Source organism: Ruditapes philippinarum, unplaced genomic scaffold, assembly GCF_026571515.1.
Source record: "Ruditapes philippinarum isolate M1 unplaced genomic scaffold, ASM2657151v2 ctg1040_1_1_1_1, whole genome shotgun sequence".
NCBI classification, from domain to species: Eukaryota; Metazoa; Mollusca; class Bivalvia; order Venerida; family Veneridae; genus Ruditapes; species Ruditapes philippinarum.
In genome coordinates this window covers 125001-147014 of record NW_026854359.1, presented here as the reverse complement: position 1 = coordinate 147014, position 22014 = coordinate 125001, and the positions used below count along the sequence as shown (strand labels likewise).

General features: G+C 31.7%; 1 protein-coding gene across 4 annotated transcripts in view; it reads left to right on the top strand.

Moving 5' to 3' along the window:
* Nucleotides 1–22014, top strand: part of LOC132739930 (ras-associated and pleckstrin homology domains-containing protein 1-like) — a 74756-nt gene that overhangs the window by 41676 nt on the left and 11066 nt on the right. For all 4 annotated transcript variants that reach the window (XM_060727764.1, XM_060727765.1, XM_060727766.1 and 1 more), the window contains 5 exons: nucleotides 226–303; nucleotides 2553–2712; nucleotides 5893–6014; nucleotides 6792–6866; nucleotides 20050–20196. In XM_060727764.1, the coding sequence (XP_060583747.1) occupies nucleotides 226–303; nucleotides 2553–2712; nucleotides 5893–6014; nucleotides 6792–6866; nucleotides 20050–20196 (582 nt within the window). The remainder of the gene's footprint in view (nucleotides 1–225; nucleotides 304–2552; nucleotides 2713–5892; nucleotides 6015–6791; nucleotides 6867–20049; nucleotides 20197–22014) is intronic.

The following is a 22014-nucleotide window of genomic DNA, read 5'->3' as shown; positions in this document are numbered from 1 at the left end:
TATAAAAACTTTTCCTTGTAAGTGACCATTGTTTATATAAAGAGTTTTGATATCAAAATGGTAAAATTAGAGAGACAATAATAGAGACAACAGTATTACACATGATGAGCTTGGTCACTGCAATTGCATGTAAAAGTTATGCTGGATGTTTTAAGCTCTTGGTTACCAATGTAACGATTGTGTTTGTTGTACAAGTCTTACAAAGTGAATTATTGCTTTTTACAGGAGGAATCAAAAGCCAGACTTAAAGCAGAGAAAATCAGAATTGCTCTCGAAAAAATCAAAGAAGCCAAAATTAAAAAGGTAAAATTTTCTTACATCATTTGTAACATGGTAATGCTATTATGTCTGGATTACTCTTGTCCAAACCAAATGTCTGCAGTTTTGTTTAGAGGAGTAATCACAAAAAACATCATAACAAAATTTGGGTAATTGTCTGTAGGAATGGGTTATTGTCTTAACCAATAAGTTATTGTCTTTTCCAATGGGTTATTGTCTTTACCAATGGGTTATTGTCTTTCCAATGGGTTATTGTCTTAACTAATGGGTTATTGTCCTTACCAATGGGTAATAGTATGTAGCAATGTGTTATTGTCTTTTCCAATGAGTTATTGTCTTTCCCAATGGGTTATTGTCTTTCCCAATGGGTTATTGTCTTTACTAATGGGTTATTGTCTTTCCCAATGGGCTATTGTCTTTCCCAATAGGTTATTGTCTTTCCCAATGGGTTATTGTATTTCCCAATAGGTTATTGTCTTTCCCAATGGGTTATTGTCTTTCCCAATAGGTTATTGTCTTTACCAATGGGTTATTGTCTTTCCCAATAGGTTATTGTCTTTACCAATTGGTTATTGCCTTTACCAATGGGTTATTGAAGTGCTCTCTATAAGTTCTGGGTGTGATCGAAAATGCAGTCTGCTGCTGGCTTCTTTTGCCAAACAATAAAATTAGTAAGCAACCTTATTGTCTGTAGCAAGATCAGCATATTGTTCGGCTTTAAGGAATTTTACATTTCTGTACATCAAGCATTTCTCCCCTGAAATTTGCTATATAAAAAATGGAGTTGGGGATATTGATGTCATAAATATTTCCAAGACATTAGTTTCCATGGACAGCCAGTGATTACAGACAGTCAGTCAATTTAGAAACCAGTGGTAGTTAGAGAATCAGTTGAGTTGTTAAGGAAATTGTGCCGTCACTCATTACCACCCTTGTCTAGACTAACAAATTACAACAGATCACCCTCATTGTTACATACAGATTTTTTTTCTTCTAAAAACTGACGTATCAAGACTGATATATTGTGTCAGATTCTTTATTTGATGTAAAGTTTGTCTGTATTGGTCAATGCTTTCTGTAAATGTAAGAGCAGTTTTTGCAAATTTGAGTGTAGTCAGGATTTAAATCTCTTTGATACTTTTTGATTTGGCAAAATTTGCCAGTTGTGATTGAAGTGAGCTATTTCACTGGTTGCTAGGGCTGGTTGTTAGGTTGCTAGGGATGGTTGTTCGGGCTGGTTGTTAGGTTGCTAGGGATGGTTGTTCGGGCTGGTTGTTAGGTTGCTAGGGATGGTTGTTCGGGCTGGTTGTTAGGTTGCTAGGGATGGTTGTTCGGGCTGGTTGTTAGGTTGCTAGGGATGGTTGTTCGGACTGTTTGCGATAGCTTACAAAAAACACTAGTAGTGGTACTATTCAGCCGAAACATGACATACAAACACTTTTGAATTGAAAAACTAAATTGGTTTAAACGGAATTTATTTTATTTCTGTTGTGTAGTAAACTTACAGCTTATAGACACTTTTTAACTGATTTTGTAAAGGATTAAAAGTCTGATTTTGGCTGAATTTGTTCTATATAACCTGGCTGTATTAAGAGATAATTGAGGTCTGTCGACCAATTATTATGTCTGATGTAAAATGAGCTTGAGATATTAACAAATCAGAGGAGAGATAGAACCATTAGTTTACAAGGAAATAAAATGTTACGTCTCAGACAATTTCTAACATAAAGCTACAAAAAACGATTTTACAGCAAGACCATTTTGATTGTTTAGTGAAATAGAAGTCATCTGGTGCACAGCAAATGTGAGCTTTTCCCCAATCTAAGGGTACAAACAAACTTACACAGTTATAGCTTCACAGTGCACTACCGTTGACAGTGCAGTGTTGTAAAACTCACATTTGCAGAATCCCAGGATACCTTTTGTTGTCTATAAATATGGCTTATCGGTCAGATATTTTCCGATAACAATTTAGAATAGTTTATCTGTTAGACCAATAGGCTGTCCACTTTTCCATTACTTTCTGGCCTCCGACTCAATATGGCAAATGTAATCAACATAAAAACTTAAGAACAGTATGATATATTATTGTACATGACAATAATTTATGTACTGTGGTCAAGAACTAGTTTGAATACAATTAAGTATGTCAAGTTCCCTCGGAATGTAAGATGTTGACATTATGTAAATTTTAATAATTTAACAAATTATAGTAGACAAACATTTTGTTTCCTGAAGTAACATAATCTTGGTTATTATATATTATTTTGTAGTTATTTGTTCGAGCGTTTGCGTGTGATGGCAGCAGTAAAAGTATAATGGTTGATGAGAAGATGACGATATTAGAAGTTATATCCACGTTAGCCGACAAAAATCATGTACGATTAAATCTTGATCTCGCAGTTGTTGAACATATGCCGGAACTGTATATGGGTAAGTGTTTGATAATAGTAAAACAGACACATATATACTGGAAAATATAGTTATAATATTGTTTAATATGACCCCTTTTTGTGTCAGCAGGTCAAGGTCACTAAACTGATGACTTGCTAGGAGGATATTTGTATTGTGTACATGTACCTCAAACAACAGATAATTTGCCAAGTACAATCTCAACTTATGATGGTGCAATTGTTTAAAACACTGATTGGCTTAAGAAGCAAAAACATTTTCTATTTCCACTTAATTAACAAACAAAAGGTTTTATTTGATCAACCACCCACAAAAGTAACCAAACAATAAACTTGGCATTAGTTTTATCAAATAAATTAAGGTAAGAACAACAAGTATTAAGGCAGGTGTTCAATAAAGATAATTAAAATTCCGGTTGTTAAGCTTTAATTCAAGTAGATTCAGTATTTTTGTACCTGGCATGCATTTTGTAAATGATGCATGAAAATACTTTTGCAGAATCCAGGAGGTTGCTTACGTCATAGAATAAATTTATGTGTTTTAGATTGTAACATTTGTAGAATATATTGGCATACTGTAATGATTCTAATCAGCATCCTCTCTCTCAAAAGAGAGCCCCCTTGTGGCTGAGGTGTTGTCTTTAAAGGTTGAGGCATTACAATTGCAAATTGCAGTCACTGTTTATCCCTGCTTGATCATAACAGGCAACTAAATGGGTTTGAATTACTGGAATCTATGCATCTCTTAGCTCCAGCAGGTGAGGTGGTTTTGATCCCTGGTGTTGCTTTAAAGTTTGTGACACTCCAGGTTAGCGAAAATCATCTTTCCTGTTTCAGCGCCATATGACCTAAATTGTGTTTGTAGGCTGTAAAAAGAGTTGTTTCCAAGATATTAATCTAAAACTTCCCAAACAATCCAGTTGTAAAGATTCAAGTATAAGTGCATAATTATATAGATTATAAGTGAGGAGGTCTTGCATTTGATCCTTGGCCAACCTGGCTAGTGATAAAAAAAAACCCAACTCTTTTTACTGCTTGATATTAAGTGTGATATAGGAAGAAAAAAAACTGATGTCATATTGTACGGTATTATACATGTAAGTGCAATTCACAAAGCACACTGACCAAAGCTAGAGACAGGAAATTGTTTTAAAACAAAATAATTTGACAGAAGAATTTATTTGAAAGAATGCCATGCGGTTAATATCTTGGGATCTAAATTTAGGAATTATCTTCATTTTGTTTCCTAAATGTTTCTCAGACAATTTAACATAATTCCTTAAGGTACTAAAAGTACAGATATGTAACGAGTTTTGGAAGCAACACAACAAAATGTTTTTGCAATATCCCAGAAAATTTATTTTCATGTTCTTTATGACATATTTTATTCTTGGAACTTTGCAACGTCTCAGTGCATTTATTGGACTCTGTACAATATACAAAAAAAGCTTCAAATAAGTTTATATAAATTATCAAATATTCTGGTAAAAAATATCTTCAGATTAACGTCATGTTCAGATTTAGAATATTTTGCAATAAAGATCAGCTAGATAGATTTTATATCTCTGTCAAAACTTTACAGACGTAAGAAGATGTATGCTATTTTTTTCTGGCGTCTTGATTTCTTTCATGGAAGACATGTTTATTGTCTGGATAACGTCACAGTAAGAAATTATCATGGAAAATTGTCAAGAAATAGAGCTGTTCAAAGTGAGGATATAGCTGTCAATGCAGAATGATAAAATAATACAGTCCAACCTTGATAAGCCGAATTGCTGGGGACTGAAAATTTACTTCAAATAATTGATGGGTTCAAATAATCGAAATCCAAATATACACAATATAGTGATAGAAGACAACTTTTTGATCTACTTTGGATAATGCAGGGTATTTGAGTAAAGGGTTGTCAAATAACTGGGGTGGGACTGTATTCTGATATATGACAATATTTGGTTTAATGATTTCAATTAGTTATAACATGTGACAGGTTTCCGGTTTGTCACACAGTAAAAATATGGTGATATATACTGCACAATCAATCATTTATCGTACATACCATGTAAATTATAACTTGAATCTTAAAAACTTCTTACTTTTCTTAAAATCTTTGTTAATTTTTCTCAAGTTTGATTTTCTTGAAATATTTTTGCTCATCTGGAGGCATGCACCTTTAATGGGTGCACATATTGCAGTTATGTCATATTTGACGATGTGACCTCATATATGTGAGTGTGACCTTATATTTGAGGATGTGACCTCATATTTGCCAGTATGACATGAAAATGAAAAGCCTGGTGGTTTTTCTGTTTTAACTGCTAGATTTGATATATTTTCATTATCAGGATATTATTAACCATGAGATTAAAATATAAAAATATAATAAACAGGTCTTGAAGGGCTTCAAATAATTAAGATTACTCTATTATCATAACTATAATTTAGTTTTCCGAGCACTGATTTCATATTTTTTCTGTAGCTATGTAATTTCATCTTTATATATTGTATTACAATAAATGTGTTCATATTTTTTGTTTGCATGTCAGGAATTTCTACATTAAACACAAAACATGGGAATTCTATATATCCTTATGTCACAATGTAATCATGATGGAATATCAAGTTTAGAAACATTTCATATTAGGTCACTGTTTCTATTATATCCGGGTTTGTCACAGAATTATAAAATGTTATTTTGGGAATGTTTTTAGAAAATAAAGCATCTAGTGATTATTTAATAATATTTATATTTTTAAAGCAGAGGTTGTGAGTTTGAACCTCCACTATTCAAATATAGAATTTAGATCTTTTAGATGAGACTTATTAATGGAAGTCCCATAGGGCTTTACACCTTGTATGTTAAACGACCAGCTGTTTGCATTCTGTTGTCTCCAAAATATAAAAATAATTTAAATAGGGTCATAATAACCTGTCATCAATCTACAAAACTAATAATATAACAGCCTTAAAGAGTGAAACTAAACCCAGTATGAGTTTCTTGTGCAACTAAAAAAACAAAAAGGATTGGTGAAAGATTTAAATTGTGCTGAACTTTTCATAACAAATCATTGAGAGCTTCCTTGCTCCATACTTGTCGCAATGGCTAACCACTTTTGGTTCCAGCAGATTAAAATGTTAAATATCAAAAAGATCTTCTTCACATATCTATAACAAGAAATGAATTATCTTTTATTTTCACTTTCAGAGCGTGTGTTAGAGGACCATGACACACTGGTGGAGAACATGGTCATGTGGACACGAGACACCAAAAATCAAATCATGTTTGAATCCCGGCCACAGAAAAATGATCTCTTTAAATGCCCTGAGGTATGTTTTGTACCATAATCATGTTATAATACGTTAAGACAAAACAATAATTGTATCTTGTAGGAAATAAAATGTTTGTAGGTTTAATATGTCAGACAAAGTCATAACTGAAACACAAGTCATTAGCATAATTTTTCAATATGTGAAATAATGAAGAAAACATTTTCCATCCATTCTAAATTATTTCATCAGAAAATTGAAATATCTTTTCCAGATTCAACATTATGGTAAAATTTACACTTATTTCCCCCATTATCTTGAAATGGCCTAGATTATGGTTTAATATTCTAGGATTGTAGGTCTTCTCGAAATATTTACATTTCTCACTGCTGCAACGGTGACATACTTTACATGTAATTATCGTCACTTCTGCAGATTCTATAATCTAATTTTGTAGCTTCCCAATCTAAATTATTCAAATTTGTAAAATGCTAATAGACAGAAGATAGAGAGATTTTATGCCAGAAATCCCGATATGAAGACTGTAACATTGTCTGTTACATCGTTAGTAACTTCTTCAAGGACGTAAATATTGTCCCAGAATTCCTCGAACAAGTCGGCAAGCTTCATAAATGTAACGCCTTATTAGCATATTGTAGTTTAACATAGACTTTAGTAATAGACATATTTCTGTCCTTTAGAAATTATTTATAGTAATGGATGCATGAAGATTGGGTCTGAACTGGATTTTAGATTTATTGTTTTTAAATTGAATTAATATCTATGATTTATAAATATGTAATAATGATGTAACTCATAATGTTGTATTTCTTGCAGAGATACCTATTGGTGTCATCATCATCAGAGAGAGGGGCATCATTGGATCCAAAACGGAGAGAAAATCTCATTCAGGTAAGATCAGACAAGAGTAGTGGCCCCTGATTTTTTAAAGTTATGCACCTGAGAAGTATTTGATTATTACAAATGGTCAGGTTTCAGGACACTAAAATCCTTTCGCTTCTTTATAAATCATATACATTTAATCTGGTTATAGCAGTCTCCTGTTTATTATAAAATATGAATACAAAGATCAGCAAGGGAGAGAACTGTTTACAGAATAACATAACCAGACATAGATGGGAAGGGCACAAAAGTAGAGAAGATTGGGTTTGGGCAACTAAAAACAATAATAATTTACCACATATAAACAATGAATGGTATATTTAAGAGTGATATTAAAGGAAAGAGGAAGTGGATAAGTTAGTTTCCATGGATCCATAACTTATATTATACGTATTTTGTTATATACATTTATATACATATAAGATTTTGAAAATCTATAACATATTTATTGTTTTCGTAGTAACATTACCATGGATTGTACATGTAATTTATTTTAGAAATATTGTAATTGTTGTTTGATTTTATCTTCAAGGTTAAAATCGAGTTTGCCCTGCAAGAGGTTTTTTGTTTCGCCAATGAAGTAATTAATCTGAAATGGTTTCTGCTATGAACAGGATTTCTTGCTTTAAACATTTTTTTCTCTCATCAGAATATTTTATTTGTGTGAGTCATTGACGATAAATGATGAATCATTGAGATTTTTAGTTTAGTGGCTACCAGAGGCATGGTTAATTTAATTTACAAATTTCTATCTTATTGAATTTCTGTTTTTATGTCAATATCAAGTAGGTGTCAGTTTCAAACCAAGGGAGGTAATTATGTCAAACTTTGCAAGATTTAAGTGCAAAATTGTTACAGAGTTACATTCCTTGTTAAGTGAAATAACTAAGCACTCAAATATTTGATCAAGAACAAGGAAAATTATTTAAATGAGTAAGTTATAGACAGTTCATTCAGTTCTACAGTGTGATCCACTTTAAAACTTCTTTATTAGGTTACGGGTAATAAAAAAAAAATGTTGTTTGAAGCTTTTACAATGCAACTGACTTAAAAACTTATTAAAAAAAAGTAAATTTTAGTAACAATTTTAATCAGAAAATATTTTTGGTTATGTATTAGCTTTAAAAAAGAGAATAAATCTGTTTATACTATATTACTTTTGAAACTTTCTCGTTTTGAAACGGCAAACCCAATATTTTTCATCCACGACCTAATGTAATTAAATTATATAATTGTCTTGAAGGCATTCATATTATGATATAATTATGTAAACAGAACAGCATGAGTTTTCTTTGAAGTTTGTAGAATTATTATTATGATATTGAAAGAATCACTCCCAATATATGATTTTACACGAGATATATCTACTCAAAAAGTTCAGTAGAAAGAACAAAGGATTTTTTTTACAGACTTAAAATTTTCAAGATTTAGTTCCCAATGACCTGAGCTCATGCTTGTATATTTTGAATTGTTGTAAAAATTTTATGTATTAAATACCATATGTCCTCTTTATATTCCACTGTTTTAAATGGTGTAATATACAGTGTATGTGGGGTAGTCACAAGTGTTGGTGAAAAAGGGGGCAGTACTGTTTAAATATTAAAATGAATGCCAACATTATATTAATTAAATGTTTTCTGCATAAATCTATTAAAGAATTTATTTAGTAATTGTCTCATGTGTACCATTCAATACTATGATGGAAACTGGCTTGTGTTTTTAGCCAGAGCAACTACATTTGTATAGAATATTTCCTTGTATCGCATGCTTGATGTTCAGGTTTCATCTCTTTATAATACAATTGTACCATTTCAAGAAGGCTTTATATTTTCTCTTACAATCAATAACAATTATCAAAAAAAAATAAAGAATAATGTTATCTGTGCCTGTCAAATGTCAATTCAAAGTATCCTTAGGGACCGGTGGGGAATGGGGGTGTGGGGTTAGCAAAAGACTGAAATGCATTATGTCCCTCAGAATGTTTCAATTGCTTGTAATTTATGTAAATTATTTAAATTTTGTAATTTTGGTTTTGTCACAAATTTTATCTGACATTTTATCTTGGATTTTAATGAACCTTACAAAATATCAGTATGCTTACAGTAGGGATATGGAAAATATGATCACTTTAAGCAAGTTTCTTTGCTGTATTATTGTTCTAGAAGAAGACTGAAGTGGCCTTTAGTGACAGGTTCATCTGTAAGTGAAAATTTGTAGATTTGGGGTCTTTGACTCATGCTAGACTGTATTAATATATGATAACATACAATCAACATACAATCAACAATAATTTGAATACAAGTGCAACAGCTGCAGAACATGTAGTAAACAAAACTTGTATCCCTAGTAATATCACAAAATAAATCTTGTTTCAACAAATACTGCATAATTAGATGTATACAATTTATTAGAATTTTCTACCCATCTGGTGAAACTTGTCTCCATGCGGGCTGTCCTACTGTGTGTGTTTATTAATGCCATGTGATTTTCAGCAAACTTCATATGACATGTAAATAGGCATTTATAATCTTCATGACAAAAATGTGGAATTATACACAAATCAAATTACCTATTTTATCACAATGAGTAAAAAAATATGGTCATGTTATCTGAAGTTCATGTTACACTGTCTGTGAAGTTCATGACAAAGTTAAAGTTAATGTCACACTGTCGAGTGTAAAATCACTCTGATATTTGGCTAGTTGTAGGCATTGATTTTATGCCATTACTAGAATATACTGTTCATATGTTCTTCTTCTATAAACCTGCAGTCCCATATACACCACCAACAACAACAACAACAACACAAATACATGTCTGACATTTTGAGTCATGAACAATACATGCATGTTAATAGCATCATGATAACCTTGCTATCTCTCTTACTGAACTCTCTGTCTCCTAGTCTTAGCAGGTGAGGCCATTGTTAAAGTAATCATAGATTGTTGGTGATTCTATTATCAAGATCCTGATGTACAAGCCCTCACAACCCTAATATTCAGCCATTATTTCTGCATTAATATTGGGTGTTATATTGAGTGTCATACATTAAGTCCTGGATCAGTTCTTGGTGCTTATGTAGGTGGGGGTCACACTGTGGCTGCTATTGCAGGAGATTACCCTATTATACCAGTTATTAATGTTTAAAATATTTCCTATTTGTAAAAAGAGTTTCATTGGACTGTCTCAATGTTTATATTTTCTGATATATACTGCTGATACAAATTAATTAATTTATCTTAATTTTTGTCAACAAATGCAATTATGCAGCATTTTGAATTCATTACAAAGATTTTTGACAAGTTATATGGTTAACAAATTAATGGCTACTGGTTATATAACTTTAACCTAGTGGCTTGGTTATATTGGGCCATATAACCTGTCAAAAAAAAAAAGTCTTCATAACTGTTGATATTTTAATTTACATATTAATTTAACTTTGTGTCATATATTAAACTCATGGTTTAAGCACCAAGGACAGGGTGGGAATTATATTGTGGGTGGGATAAGGTCTGGGTGGGATTGGGTGTAGGTGGGATTGGTTGTGGGTGGGACAGGGTGTAGTTGGGATGGTGAACCATGGAGACAGGGTTGAAAGTAAATAAAAAATGATCTCATAACAAGGAACAAAATATAATTTTGTCACCAAAAAAAAACCCCAAAAAACAGAGGTTGTGAGATGAGAATTTCACCCAATGTTAATGCCTTTGAATTAATTCTCTCAATGTAATTTTATTGAAGTGGAGTCATATTTCATTTTGCTCTCTCTCTCTGTGTACTGGTATCTTATCTAGGGAGCATGATATTTAAATAGTTTACTTGTTTTCACCATCACGGTATCACAGTTTTCTCTCTCTCTATCAACCTCTTGTTGTAACGGCCTATTTTATTCAGGCTCTGAATACAAAATAATATTCAACACAAAGAAAAAATGTGGAGTAGACTGCAGGGAGAAGAATAAATTGTTTCCCTGCTGCTCACATGAAATGTGTACAACACTCACGTGGGATTTATATCCAGAAAAATAAGTGCATTTTATTTCGGATTTAATAACAAATGATGGGAACAAAGGATTTTACTTTTGGATATAAATTTGGAATGTAAAAATTGCCTTATGTCATAATTGAAAAAGTGTTTTATAAACAAAAAAAGGGGTTTAAATTGTTAAAATATTGTGCAGGGAGATAGTGTTGTTATAGTGATGTGAAATTTGGTTTCCTTTGTTGAAACAAGGGCATGAATATTATAAGCTAAAACTACAATAACAACAACAACATATTTTTACAACAGCTGTGGATTATAATTGGCTAGCCATGATTTGTTTCTTTGTTGTACAGATTGTAGAAGATATGTTATGATATAGTAGGTACCCTCACACTTGATTTATAGAGATTACAATGTTGTGAATTTACAAATAAAAAAAAACCCATTAATTCAACATATGAGAACAAAGTGTTGTTAACAATGCAGTTTCTGATGAACAAAATTGATTGAATATTTATTAAATGTTTATTTAAATATTATTTTAAAAGATTCTTTCGATTCATGAATGCAGACACAAATGGCAGATAGCTGGTTATTCTATCTTTTTGATATGTTCATCAATTAATTTAACCGTAGGGGGTTTACATGGTCAGGCTGATAGTTAAATTGAATATTTTATTGAACAAATCTGTATTAAGATGTGCAGTCAGTCAATAAATTATAAGGACAAAGATATTCAAGAAACATTAATGTGGTTTCATGTGCCCATTAAACTAGATTAAGTTCTGTATGTTTTATACCACTTTTGGATAAATTGAAAAAGAATACTTCAGAATCAAAATTATTTAATAGGTCAATCAAATACTCATAACTTAATATTATTGACAAAGAACAAGCTTGCTTCTATAATTAGACCCATTTTACAAACTATTTTTTTCCTTATTGTCAAAAGGTTGGAAATAGACATCACCTGTCCTAGAATTATCTCCAAGAAAACATATTTACATAGACTGAGTTTCCATAAAATTCAAACATACAAAAAAACAAGGATTACGAAAAGAAGAAAACAGTTTAAGGTTTAACAAACTTAGTTAAGCAGACATTTATTATAGCAAAGACTGATATTATCTTAAATTGACAACGACCCATTATGGCACCAGTGACATTTTCCTGCCATAAACTGTTATCGACCAGTATTGATTTAGCATTTAAAAACTGGGAGCCTTTTTTTTATGCAAATGAAACTATCGTGTAACACGATCGAGTAACATCTGTCAGATATTGGTTCTATAGTTGGTTATAATAATGCATGGCAAATGTAAATATAAATTGCTGTTTATACTGAAAAGAATAATTTGCATAATACACAATAGCTTGTGAATGTTCTTTTCTGTATATAATGTATTAAAATTTTAATGTCTTTAAACATGATATTGTTTGCTTTATAAAATACAGATTGTGTGGATGATTTTCAAATTTGTACATGCAGGGGTATGTCCTGGGTGGGTAGGGGAATCTACATGTTATATATTTACCACCCAGTAATTTATTTTGCTGATACTTGTGTAACCCCTTACTTAACCTTTAACATACTGGAACCCAGCCATTGGCACCAATATAGTTTAAACCCAGACCAGGCTGCAGTTTTTTGTGCTGTCTGACTAATTTTAGATTTTCAATATTTTTTGGTTTGCGTTAAATGATTTATAATGTCAGTAAAGGGCCATAACTCTACTAAAATTAAGATGACAGGAGTATATTAATTGGCAGTTACCAGACCAGTTCTTATTGTCCTATACAATATCATTGTCAACCTTTAATGGCCAAATTTTATCAGGTAATAAAATGATGGACAACATGTTATTGCATATGCAAAAGGAAGTCAGTTACATTGATAGGGCAATGATTACTGTTAAACCTTTCAACAAGAGCATGACAACAAGGTTATGTCAGTAAAACAATGTTAGAACAATGACTCATCCCTTATAGTTAAACAATGACTCAGATTAACATGTTTGATTACACAGTTCTTGGAGAATTCTTTACATGCTGTAATATAGAGCTAGTTTAGAGAATATCTAAAATCCTGGGTATTTTAACTTGCCATAGCTAAAATATCATACTGCAAACATTGTGTGTTACAGACTTGGCCCATTTTGAATTTGGAACCGAACATTACAATTATTTTAGGAAAAATCAGCATACAATTCTACTTGTCAGGCGGTCTACAGGGACATGATTGTTACAGCTGTAGCTTTGACATAAACTTGTAGCATAATAGATTTGTCATATCACTGTAGCAAAGACTTAACAAAGTTGTAGTAAAGTTGGTGATTTTATCGAAACCTGTCTGTCTGTCTGTCTGTCTGATTGTGAGTGAAAATTCATCTGGTTTTAAACCCAGCATTCTGTACCTTGATGGATAATGGAAGTCAGTGATTTACTATGTTTGATATAATAAATCAGATGTCTAAAATTATTTGCTGTTTGGTTTATGCAATATGAGGTTTATGCAATGACATGAGATCAAGGTGAGATAGTCCTTCCCTATGGACCAATTAACTGATGTACATCTCTGGAGTTGGGAAACAAAATTATAACCTTTGTTTAGATAGACATAGCAAAGTGTTTACAATAACTTAAGTCAATCCTTAGTTGACCCCTGACCTGTTAGGTGACAGGTTATTAATTGCCTGCAGTTCTCCTGGGGCAGGAAATAAGTGCTTCAATATATAATCGAAAAGAAAACAAACTTGAAATTATGCAGAGCTGGAGGAAATCTTTGTATACAAATTTTACCTTGAAAAAAGGTTAAAATTTTTCCCGAGTTTTTTCCCTTTTATTAGGGGGTATAAATTTTGGCCCGAATCTCGGGGAAAAATTTTAAAACAGACAAATTCTTGTTTTTCCCTGTATCGGGAATTTGCTGTTAGATTTCTTTTGTCTCTCTTTATTAAAACCAAGGAAGCCCAAAAGGAATGGAAAGGTGATGTTTGAAAGAGGGGTTTTTTGGGGGTTTTTTGCAAGGGGTATATTGTAAAGGGTTAACTTTTTTTTATTTTCCCCTGTTCGGGCAAGTTGTTTTTTTAAAAACAGCGGGGGGAAACAAACGGGGAAAAGAAGGTTAACTTTTTATCCCTATCACCCCCCCCACACTGACAAAATTGCCCTTGCATAATAAAATAATGGTGTAAATTAAAGAAATATATGAAGGCAACTGGTAAAGGATATTTAATAGTCATTTGTTTTGATTGTCTTTACATGATGTTATAGAGATTTATCATTGTAATTTCTATAGTAATTAATTTAAACACTACACTCAATTATTGATGGAATTGCCAAATGGATGCAAACATAAGACTGCTTATATGTACGTCAATGGTTGCTTATATCCCAGAATATACAGAAAAAAATCTATTTTCTCATTTTCTGTGAAATTTGTGCCAGCATTCATCAATTTGTCCTAGAAATTAATCATTAGACAACAAGTAGGTCACACATGATTTTAGGATTGTGAAATATTAAGTGAAGGAATATGAATTTTATAAGGCACTAGTGTAAATTTTACATAATTTATAATGATGAATGATTCAGGATATCACAATGTAGGGCAGTCCCACTGTTTAATTCCCAAGAAAATGTCATTTACATCAGATATAATAGAGAATTATTCAAGTCAAATAAATCTTCTCTTGAAATGAGGTTTGTGGAAATTTGTGAGTCTTTGTCATAGAAAAAAAAAGTTATTCTTTGGATTTTTTTTTCTCATTTCATTTTTTTTTGTGGGGGGGGGGGATTACAACTAAAAAATGGTACTCTGACAGTGGCACCTTTTAAACTTTTCTGGTTAGGAAAAACCTCTAAACTGGTGCTTTTCCGTAAAAATAATTTATAAACAGCACAATTTTGATATTCAGAAGGAATTCAACAGTTTTTAGCAATATGTCTTTTGCTTGTAAATGTAAGATCCATCAGATTGATCTTTGTTTACTTAACTCTGTTATCACTTTCTTGTTTTGGTTTGTTCTTTGATGTTCTGCATTAATTTATATAAATAACTTTTGACTTTAAGTCAAATACATGCAGAGGATTAAATTATTACCCTTTGGTGCAAGCTTCTTATCTAAAGTTTACATGACACAGTTACAGCTTCCATAGTATATATTATATACAATCGATAGCAGGTATTAAAGACAAGTCCTTTGTATGAAATATAATGTTTTATATCAGTTTTAAGTGCATATAATTGTTTATGATACTGCACAGTGTAGTTGTTGCATTACTGATGCATTATTTATGAAATTACTGCAAGTATAATTGTACCAAATTGCAGAATGATCAAAACAAAAACAGTTCGAAATTGTGAATATCCAAATTTCTGTTAATGTTCTTTTTCAGCTTTTATGGTGAAATAATGGAAATTTTCTCTAATAAAGAATGGATATTGTTGTCATTGTATTTTGACTATTAATATTTAATCAGGTATAATAGATTTTCTTGTGAACTTTCAAACAATTTGTGAAACAATCAGATGATTTAAATTATTATATTAGAAGTTGAACAATTAATAATTAAAATCTTTAAAGTTATAAAATACATAAAACGAAATAGGAAGGGTGTTTGTTAAGTCAGCTCATGAAAATAAATTTCTCATTACTCAGTTCCCATTTTACAATTAAATTAGCAGTCTTTATATTATATCATTTTGTTGAAACAAAAAATGTTTTGGATGCTACTGAGGAAAAATGTCAGAATGATTTGCTATGTCATTCTGTAATCCTCTTGACATTTAAAGTGATGGTTTGTTCACTGTAAATTGTATGGGAAAACATGAAATAATTTGTCTAACCCTGAATCATGAATATTTGTTGATTTAATAATTGACAATTCTTGAATGTATATGAATAAAGATATAAGTGGCACTGTCATAGAGAATTTGTAAATGAAGTAATTGTATGTTTGTCAACATATGACAAATAGTTATACAAAAGTTAAAGGAACGAAGGTATGACCTTAAAAACTTAAATGGCACCATCATTTTAATATTAATGAAAGGTTTGGTGATAAACTTTAAATCTATTGAAAATTAAGTATCTTTTATTAACATAATGACAGATATAGATATTTATACTTTTTGAGGGGCGTCCATGGCCGAGTGTTTAAGGTCGAAGACTTCAAACCACTTGCCCCTCACCACTGTGAGTTCGAAACCTGTCAGGAACTTTGGATTCTTTCATGTGAGGAAGCTATCTAGCTAGCATATGAAACATGTGTGGTTATTAATGTGCCTGAAATCACAGAGAGGGAGGTCTTCCTCCACCAGTAAAGCTGGAAAGTATCCATATGATCTATACTGTGTCGGTGCCACTCAAAACCCAACTAAAAATAAAAATTGAATATCTAGAATAATTTATGTATTTTCTGTATATATACAGTGGTAGAAATGTTTGCTACTCCTCAGAAAAAAACAAAAAAGAAGATTCTACATGTCTTGTGTAGCATGAAAACCAATCATTTCCAAGTGGCTGTCAGTTAGTTAGATGATGATGTTGTTGTTTTTGTAGACAAGAAAGAATTTACTATACATGAGATGATGATTTATAAGATTGACTTGTTTGTATGAACAGTCAAGCTGCTGAGTTATGTCCAGGTATGTTTGTTTTAGAAATGGTAGACCTGTCTAGTTATATATAATTACATCTGTGGTACTCTTCTCTCAATTTAGCAGTCAGTATCTGTTAAATAGTAGAAAAAGTAGTAATTGGCGCTAATTGGTAGGGAAAACTGTTTTCTACTAGTTGTGAATGATGATATTATTGTAATATTGTGAATGAAGTCATCTATATAAAGTAAGAGATGAAGATATATTTTGATATGTTATCTCTGTGGTTAGATATCATCACTTTGAAGTACTTTATGACGAAGTTACTCTGATAATTGTCTTAATCATGGTAAACTGGAATGTGGAATTACATCATGGAATAATCTACTCCTACATAAGCAATCTTCTTTGTTCTTTTGCACTATTAATGTACTGTATATAAGCCCTTGCCTTTTCCATTAAGCTCTGTATTAAATACTGTATGATAATTAATGCATCCATTATATTAAGCTCCAGAGAATTCCGATTATGTTGTCTTTTTTTGCATGGTGCATAAAGATGAAAGAAGCAACATTAATTAATATGGGCAACACCACTAAAACATCTTGCCAAGCTATTGTTGTTTTCTAAAAGTTTGGCAAGTTTGTTAAGTTATTGACTGAAACGTTAAGAATTGATTGGTTTAAAATATTCCTCTTGTTTATGTTCAGACAATAACCACAAATATATGATACTGTTTTGCCATGTTCAGGTGCAATTTGCATTCAGTAACTTTGAAAGCACAATAAAAACTGAACTTTGTGATATATTATATAGAATAGGAATAATTGGAACTTTTTTTCTTATTTTCAAAGTACACTTGGTACTATATGTTCTCTGAAAGTAGGTTATAAGTTTATTATGCTTAAATCATGTTATTTTTTGCATGAAATAATACAGTTTTAAGTTTAAAATGGGAGTTGACGTCCATATTCCTGGTAACATCATGATAGTCTTTGTATTTTAAAACATCATGTCTGTTGGTATTTAGATTCTTTTCAGCGTTATTCACAAGGCATTTTTGTGTTTGATTGTTTAAACTTGTTTCACATGTAATTCAGTGAGTAAAGTTGTTCCATGTATAGATAAAGCAGTTCAATATGTGGTGTGGTTCCCTAGATAAAGCAGTTCATTATGTGGTGTGGTTCCCGGCACTATACAGGGTGTAACCATCTTCCTTCTTCATGTTTTATCTACATCATGTAACGATAATCAACATCATTATGTATCATGTTTATTCATTAAATTTGTAAGTTGCTAAAATGATTATATCTCCAGAATAACCTGCAAGTATAAATTACATGCAAATATCATCTTTTGAAAGTATCAGATGTTTACAGTTTTTGTTTGGTTCTAAGTAGCACTTACGCTGTTCCAGTGGGGTCAGACAAGTCTAAAAACATAAAATTTGAAATTCTTGCATAGATAAAGATATGCACTTAAATGAATATAAAAAAAATACTTCTAAAACCTAGAACAGGAAAGAATCCAAAGTCCCTGATAAGATTCAAACTTGACAGGGGGTTTGGAGGAAGTGATTTAAAGTTACCACTGCCAAGAGGTGTCAGTGTTAGCTCATTATCATCTTGACCAGATACATAAGTTGTTATTCTTGCGATATGATAATCGTGATGCATTGATATTTTTACATTTTCAAATCCAGATTAAATTGAATGTGTCAATGACTTTGATTGACATGTGTTTTATTAATGTAGTAATTAAAACCAAAGAAGGAAATAATTGGATCAATTATGTTAAAGTATAACTTACTTGATTAAAGTACTGGTAATTTTACAAATGGGTGTATCTGATGTAAAGATGTTAACTGACCTGTATCCAGATTAGAATCAAGATTTCTTGAGATTCATTTAGCACACTATAAAGCTGTTTTAATTGATTTTAATGAAGCAAGTAATTGATAATGACTGACTGCTGTTGTTGGAAAAGATAAAATCAGGACAGAAATAAATATTTTAATATACTGGGTGTGTGTAGTGTAACTTCTACAGTCTCTCTACAGTCTTATATCTCTTATCTGAGACTTGATGGATTAAAAATGTCATTAAATTGATAATAAGATCTTTATATAGTCCCACACACGCCCAATTATAAGAATTGTAAAAAAAAAAAATTGAATGTAAGTGAATGACATAAAGAAAAGGATTTTGAAATAAGAAAATAAAATGATTGAATTAACTTTAATATGCATAATATTATAGATACGTTTATTATCATAGTTTGAAAATTGTTGAAATTATAATGATGTAAGTAGTTGGTAGTGGTAATGATGATGATGATGATGATAGTGATGATGATGGTGACAACAAAGATTGTAGTGGTTATGTACAGTAGCGGTTTTGATTATGATGATGATGATGATTGTGATGATGATATTCTGATGACAGTAATAATGATAGTGATGATCATAGCGATGATGATTGGTTTAAGTGAATAAATTATGTCAAGACAGTTTCCTTATGCTACTTTTGCTTCATCATTCATCACATTGTTGGACATTTCATCATTGATTTATACAACAGTAAAACATACATGTATATATAATATATCATGTATAAACAGAGACAGTCACACCAAGATGTTGTTAAAACTTTGCTCTATGGCTGCTCTCAATTTGTTGTTCAGTGAAAATTTTCCCGGAGAATGCTAGCTTCTTAATTACATGTTGTATATTGTTGGAAATCCCATTTATTTCTCTGCAATTGATACCATGTGTTTTAGATCAAGATTTTGACTGGTTGGGGGGAAAAAGTAAAAAGAAATTTTGTGAAACCAATCTCTGAAAACAAGGCATGCATATAGAAGATGTAGATTTGATAAACCTTTTGTAGTGGTAACAGTTTGATTCAAGGGATATAGTGGTGGGACTTTAACATTGTAACACATGGGAGGAGTGTTGTACATGAATTGTACTTTTAAAATTGTGTATGATTGACTGGAATGATTTGTAGTGATGTAAGGATTAATGAATTTAACTTGAATACTCGGGTGCTACTAGTCTTTAATTTTAGAGTGTCATAAGTTTTGGTGTATAACTTTAGATTATCATATGTTTTTGATTAAATTGTTGTGAAGTTGTTTTTTGTATAGATTTAAACAACAAGGATATTGTTGGGGTAAATTATTAGGTTCTCAGGGGATATATTTAAACAGGTCATATAAACTATAAGTTATGTTTGTTTCAAATTCAGTAATAATGTCAAACATATGTGTTAGATTACTGATATATTGTGTGAATACAAAGTGTGCTTTTTTCCAGTAATGCAAAATAAACAAATTGTATGAGAGTGTATACCAGGAGTGGGGGCTGGTGTATTAGGGTGTGGGAGAAGGGGGTGAGGGGGGCACAGTTAAATCTTGATAATACTTTTGGTATATTTTATATTGCTACAGAATGGAGAAGGACTCATTTTGAAAATTCATGTAATCTATAAACTAATTGATGTTCAAGAAACATTTATAGTTCAATTATTGAATGTTCTTTATTCTTAAATTGTTATGTTTTATAATCAGTGTTTCAAAAAGATTCTTTGTTTTTGTATTTTTCAGGAATTTTTCTTGGGATCAGTAACAAAAGTTCCAGAAGTAGAGGGTGTATTGTATTTGAAATCAGACGGTAAAAAAGCTTGGAAAAAATACTTTTTTGTACTGAGAGCCTCGGGTCTTTACTATAATCCAAAAGGAAAGATCAGCAAGGTATAAACATGTACAATATTCTTCTCCTTATCTTTAAACATTATTTTGTGAATTTATTTTATCATTTTATAAATAAATATATTTACAAGACTTGTTCAGATACAGTACTATACATGTACCAAGTGGTTATTAGGTCGTGGACTTCAAACCACTTGCCCCTCATCAATGTGGGTTCGAGTCCCAACAGGAACTTTGAATTACTTTATGTGAGGAAGATAATCAGCTAGCTTACAGAACTTCTGTGGTTCTACTAAGTCTAAGGTGCCCGTTCGTGCCTGAAATAATGCACAGAAGTACACCTGAAGTCTTCCTCCACCAGTAAAGCTGGAAAGTCACCATATGACCTATACTGTGTTGGTGCATCGTTAAACCCAACAAAAAACAAATACCGTACATAAAAAATTTCATTGAGAAACTGACTGAATTATATTTCAAGGAATTGTATTTTTATTGTGCCCCCACGTTAGTGGCGGGCATTTAGATTTACCCTTGTCCGTCCGTCCGTCCGTCCTTCTGTCCGTCCTTCCGTCCGTCCTTCCGTCCGTCCGTCTGTTCACTTTTGTGTCGCACGTAACTCAAAAAGTATTTGACCTAGAGTCATGAAACTTTACAGGAATGTTGATCAGCATGTGTAGTTGTGCACCTGGGTATTTTCGTCTGGATTTTTTTAGTATTTTCAGAGTTATTGCCCTTGACTTAGTAAAATTTTGCAATTTTCAACTTGTGTCACACGTAACTCAAAAAGTATTTGACCTAGAGTCATGAAACTTTACAGAAATGTTGATCAGCATGTGTAGTTGTGCACCTGGGTATTTTCGTCTGGATATTTTTAGTATTTTCAGAGTTATTGCCCTTGACTTAGTAAAATTTTGCAATTTTCAACTTGTGTCACACGTAACTCAAAAAGTATTTGACCTAGAGTCATGAAACTTTACAGAAATGTTGATCAGCATGTGTAGTTGTGCACCTGGGTATTTTCGTCTGGATATTTTTAGTATTTTCAGAGTTATTGCCCTTGAGTTAGTAAAATTTGGCAATTTTCAACATGTGTCGCACGTAACTCAAAAAGTATTTGACCTAGAGTCATGTAACTTTACAGGAATATTGATCAGCATGTGCAGTTGTGTACCAGGTATTTTCGTCGGGATTTATTTAGTATTTTTAGAGTTATTGCCCTTCACTTAGAAAATTTTTGCAATTTTCAACTTAAGTCGCAAGCTTCTCAAAAAGGATTTGACATAGTCATTAAACCTTATTGGCAGGTTGCCTAGCATATTTTAGATTTGCATCTGGGGTTTCACTTGTGGATTTTTCCAGTATTTGTAGAGTTATTTCCCTTGACTTTGTAAAAAGATTGAGAGAACAGTGGCGCGGGGGCACCCGTGTCCTATGGACACATTTCTAGTTTAAATTATATCTGAAGACATCTGGTACTGGTTATTAGACAGCGATGTAATGACATGCTAAAATTTTTTTAACATTACCACATTTAGCTATGACATACTTTGAAATATCCATGTTCCTCATGTTCCTTACTGGGTTTCCTTGTTACGAAAGTGTAAGAGGGATTCTTAAGTTAAATTTTGACTCATTGGAAAGATGGTAATAGAAATTAAAATGAATTGAATCCTATATTGGGTATCAAATCAAACAAATTACTAAATAAAGGTGATTGCAAGGGAAATAAAAAGAGTGGATGTTTAAATTTTCAGCAAAACTTTCCCAAGAAACTATTGGAAATTACATTTCCACATAGGTTTTTCTCTTTATGTCTGCTGTAAGAAAGGATGGTCAAATAATTGTCTAGTCATAGGAAAA